Here is a 5295-nt window from a genome sequence, read left to right as displayed (position 1 = left end):
GGCCAAATATACTATATATCTTTTTAAGTTTATTCATTTATTTTCTGGGGTAAGAAAGAGAGAGAGAGAGAATGCATGCGTGTGAGTGGGGGAGGGATAGAGAGAAAATGAGAGGGAGAGAGAGAGAATCCCAAGCAGGCCCACACTGTCAGTGCAGAGCCCAACGTGGGGCTCAAACTCACCAACCATGAGATCATGAGCTGAGCCCAAATCAAGAGTCAGACACAACTGACTGCACCCCACAGGCCAAATATAGTATAAATGCCCCATTTCCACTTGTCATTTCACTTAATTGCAAAATAGAATATAATCAAATGTGTCCAAAAAGAATACAAAGATTACAAAACTCAACTGGAACCCACATCTAATTTTAAGACTTGTTCCTTTTCACTACTATGTAACTTTAATAATACCTACTAAGTTTGGTAATATCTAACTTCACATATACACATCATGAAAAACAAAAAGATCAGAAAAATGCAAAAGGCATGAACTAATGTAAGACCGAGATGTTCAGCTTTAGAAAAATTAGGCCAGCAAAGAGTTTTTACGTGTGTCCGTTTATTGATTGCTGGGAATACAGCCTATTGAGAATACATGACATGCATTTTGGGAGAGAAATTAACCAAATCTGAAATGAAGGCATTCAACAAGCCTGCTAGGAGTTAATACGGTAGCACAGATTAGATCTAAAGACACAGTGTGGGAAGACTCAAGATAGCCACGTACAATTGTCATTAAGATTCTGGCTGCAAATTCTTTGGGAATTTATTTATTCTTAATTACTTAGAAATTACCAGAGAAGGGGGCAGGTCACTGCCTCTTTAGCTTAAACTAATGCTAGGAACTGAAAAAATCTTCTTTTGCTGTAACTTCAAACTGTTTAGGGCAATTCCATTTTTACAAATTCTTCCACATCAATTCATATGCTGTAGAATTAGAAGCAGCTCTACGTGATTAGAAAAGATTAATAGCCAACGCAAAACTGTGTTCGTTTGATTGCAATCTATTACTGAATCATACTGTTCTAATACTAGCAGATTTTTACACCACACTGTCAATCTCCCCCCAAGATGTTTGTTCTAACTCACCGATACAAGAACATGATATAAATCAAAGAATTCCAGTTACATTTAACAGGACGGAAAGATTAAGTTACCGGAATGTCTTAGGCCATAATTAAAAACTGTTTCTAATTATATAAGTAGTATTGATGATGAAAAATTATAACCTGTAATTAGATAAAATGCTGAAATGGATTTATAACTGTAGTGTTACAAGCCACATATTTCCCCTAAACTTTCTGATGGATATTTTTTTTTTAAAATGACCATACCAAAAGAAAAAAAAGATAATACCGATGTTACTTGATGTTCAAATGATTTGGATTGCTTTTTGTGGTAGAGAAAAAAGAAATGGATAAACACGAATGGAATAAAAAAGGGAAGATTTTGGCCTTTTTTTTTTTTTCTTTCCCAAAGAGGCAGTCTGTTCCTTTCATAAACTCTATTCTTTCCTTAATGCTTCTGGATGAATCAGTTACGGCTTGCAACGCTGGACAAATCGTGGGTATAAGCATACATCTCGGATGTGATACCTATTCAGAATCCAGGTCAAGAATCGTTCCAAGCCCAAGCCGTATCCACCATGAGGACATGTGCCATATTTTCTCTGTTTAAAAAAAAAAAAGAGAGAAGAATAGATGTTTAAAATTTTGTCTAAAATATTAAAAATTTTCTACTGTGAAATGAGTTCACTTATTGTGGTTAAGAATTCAACTCTTTTTTAAATTGTTTTAAATGTTATTTATTTTTGACAGAGAATGAGAGAGAGAGCAGTAGAGAGAGAAAAGCAGAGAAAAAGAGAAGCAGAGAGAGAGGGGGGCAGAGGATCTGAAGCGTGGTCTGCACTGACAGCAGAGAGCCCAACGCAGGGCTTGAACTCACATACTGTGAGATCACAACCTGAGCCGAAGTCGGACGCTCAACCAACTGAGCCACCCACGTGCCCCAAGAATTCAACTCTTAATCTCTTTGCTTCCATAGACCACATGTGTAGAAATGATTTGGTTATGAAAAATAAACCAGGGATTAGGTGTCACCCCAAAAAGAAGAGATTTCAAACTTTTCAACTAAGTCAATGTCTCTGGTTATCAGAGGAAACTGCAAGCTAGACTAGATATTGGTAGGCTCAAACAACTAAATTTTTAAAAATTTAGTAGCAATGACAAGGCGAGCAGCTAGTAGCTTTTCAAATGAAGTGAGCATATTATTGGACAAAGATAAAATTAGTAATATTCCCATGCCACATTATCAGAACCATCAAGTTGAATACAGCTCAAACACCACAGCACCACACTGATGTCTCTCTTTGTAAGAGTTTCAATTTATACACAACTATTACAATGAAAACATTTTAAAGAGTATATTAAATTTTTTTTTATGTCTTTATTTTTTATTTTGAGAGACCAAGACAGAGAGCAAGGGGGGGAGGGGAAGAGAGAGAGGGAGACACAGAATCTGAAACAGGCTGCAGGCTCTGAGCTGTCAGCACAGAGCCCGATGTGGGGCTCCAACTCAGGAACTGTGAGATCATGACCTGAGCTGAAGTCGAACGCTTAACTGACTGAGCCACCCAGGCGTCCCAAAAGAATATGTTAAAAAAAACAAAACTGTTCTTACCTGATCTGTGTACCAGTAATAGGGAGTGGGGTCAATTCCTTCCCTTTTATAACCTGCCAGCATTTCTTCACTATCCCAGATGCGCATCGAACCTCCCACAATCTCACCAACGTTGGGCATCAACACGTCAACCTTTAAAAACAAGTAAATAAAATGCAGTTACTACCAGGCTGTCAGTCATGACACAGCTCTACTTTCGAGGAAAGCCACAATTAAGCTCTTATAGCTACCGAGCACTGTGGTCACGTAATATTCAAATCCTATAATTTAACAAGAAATGTTAAACCCAATTAGAAGACAAAACTGACTTCTTTAAATATTGCCATTCTAAGATGTATAATGCAGTATTTGCCATCAGCTCTGTCTTATCCCAGTGGCAGTCCCCACCCTTAGAAAGCAAAATTACGATCTGAATCACAAACTGACAGATTCCGTGAGGCGGGAATCCTCGGGACATCGCTGCATATAGAAGGACTTGATCTCCACGGGAAATCGACACAGCAAAATGGGCTCATTAATGGTGTCCGTCATCAGTCTCTCAGGAGCTTCTGGGATATCCTGCGGGGACACAGGCTTCATTAACATCTACTACTCGAAAGGCAACAAGACAGAGGGAGCCCTCACCCAGCAGCAGCCCTTCATCTCATTAATGCGATGCAGTAGAGAACACACACCCATCTGCAACCCGGACACATGGGAAGCCACAGCTTCTTCCAAAAACAATAAAGGCATTTTAAAAAACTCACACGCAGTCTTTAAACCACTACGAGATCTGCTTCCTTCTACAGTACATCTCAAGTGTCATGCTGCTTGAGGGCCGAAAACCAAACCCAAACCGAAACAAAACCCAAACCACTCAAGCTGTTGCCACTGTGACTAGATACTGTTCAGTTATGTTTTTCAGGGGCCAGTCTCATCTAGCTTTGAAGCAAACACGGTCCACTTAGTCCCACATGGCATAAGATCATCAGAGAAGGCTCTGGAACGTCACTGGTCTAGTCACAGTGTGTTACTAATAACACTCATCTTTAAATTCTCCTGTCATCTGTACTTCCTTCCCTGTTACAATAAATCTATGTGGCTCAATGGTAGTAAGACAGAGTCATAAGACAAATAACCAGTGTCAAGTTCATAAGTGTAACCGCGCCTGGAATAGTTAGCCGAGGAATGTCAGATGATGAATAGGTTAATCTGCTTCTCATTTGAAACATCCTTCAGTAAACCACACACGAATTCAAGTTAAAACTTCAAGATCGTGTCGCAGTACAAACTGACTGAGAGAACTGGACAGGACTAGTTTAACCTACGAGCCAATATGGAGCTTAGCAATCACCTGGCACAGGGGTCGCCCGCCCGTCCCGGGAAGCCTGTGCCCTCTGAAGTAAAGAGAGGAAATGGGGAGGTGAGTTGGACAGTTCTGGTCCCTCAGCTTTCATCTGCTTTACCTACCAGAGTGAGATTTACCTAGGATGAAATGGTCTTTATTAAAAAAAATTGTTTTTTAAATACTTTTTCATGTTAGAGAGAGAAAGAGAGAGACAGAGTACGAGCAGGGGAGGGGCAGAGAGAGAGGGAGACCCAGAATGCGAAGCAGGCTCCAGGTTCCAAGCTGTCAGCACAGGACATGACACGGGGCTCAAACCCATGAACCATGAGTACATGACATGAGCCCAAGTTGGACGCTTAACCGACAGAGCCACCCATGCGCCCCTGGGAGGAAGTAGTCTTACTGCACATTTCAAAAAGTTAGAAGACCATTTATCTACTCTGGTGTCCTCATGTGTACGGAATGACATCAGTGTACAATAAATGCTGACAAGCATCGAGGGCCTTCTGAGGAATGGACCTGAGGAAGCATTCAGTTCACTGAGTCCTCACAACTTTGCAAAGCGGCTCTTACCTCCACAGTGGAGATAAAGAACCAGAGAGGGGGGTCACTGGCCTCCCGTTACACAGCAGTAAGGACACAGGTGGGAGCGAAGCCCGCCTGGAGGACTTCTTACTCCGAAGAGTGTGCTCCTTCCACTCAACCACACTACTTTGCTAAGTTTTAGGTAACAATTCTCAAATCTTCAACACAAAATTTTGTTATACACCACCAACAGAAACACTAAAAGTAATTTATATGGGTCTAATATACTGCTTGTCCTCTCTGTAAATTCTTTCTAAAAATGAAACAAAACTCTAGTTAGCAGTAGTTATTCATATATATATATTTTTAAATAGCAATATTCAAGTTTTATCTATAAAAAATGCACGGGGAAGAGGGCTTCATGGTGTTAACAATCTATACCTCAAATACATATCAGTTTATCTGAAACACCAGACCACCCTCCCCATCAAGGCCTGCTCTCTTGGTTTGCGTTCTAACCAACAGCTACTTTCTTTGACTCTTCTCCAGCTGAAAGGTTTTAATATGCTTTTTTGAGGAGAGGAATCCTTTTTGAAAGAGCCAGACTACTTTCTCCAGACAAATAAACATAAACATATCAACATTTTGCATGTAATTCCATTTATTTTTTTTTTTTACAGTTTATTTATTTATTTTGAGAGCGAGCGAGCTTAAGTAGGGGAGAGGCAGAGAGAGGGGGGAGGGAGGGAAGGAGAGAGGGAG

At 40.2% G+C, this 5295-nt stretch overlaps 1 protein-coding gene across 2 annotated transcripts in view; it reads right to left on the bottom strand.

Moving 5' to 3' along the window:
- Nucleotides 1–541: 541 nt before the first annotated feature.
- NARS1 (asparaginyl-tRNA synthetase 1) overlaps nt 542–5295 on the bottom strand; it is a 17678-nt gene continuing 12924 nt past the window's right edge. For both annotated transcript variants that reach the window (XM_077777657.1, XM_077777656.1), the window contains exons 13-15: nt 3108–3239; nt 2682–2813; nt 542–1671 (exon numbers count right to left, since the gene is read on the bottom strand). In XM_077777657.1, the coding sequence (XP_077633783.1) occupies nt 1540–1671; nt 2682–2813; nt 3108–3239 (396 nt within the window). In that variant the 3' untranslated portion in view covers nt 542–1539. The remainder of the gene's footprint in view (nt 1672–2681; nt 2814–3107; nt 3240–5295) is intronic.

This window comes from Crocuta crocuta, unplaced genomic scaffold (genome assembly GCF_008692635.1).
Source record: "Crocuta crocuta isolate KB4526 unplaced genomic scaffold, BGI_CrCroc_1.0 scaffold36, whole genome shotgun sequence".
Lineage (NCBI taxonomy): Eukaryota > Metazoa > Chordata > Mammalia > Carnivora > Hyaenidae > Crocuta > Crocuta crocuta.
This window is presented reverse-complemented; position numbering and strand designations above follow the sequence as displayed.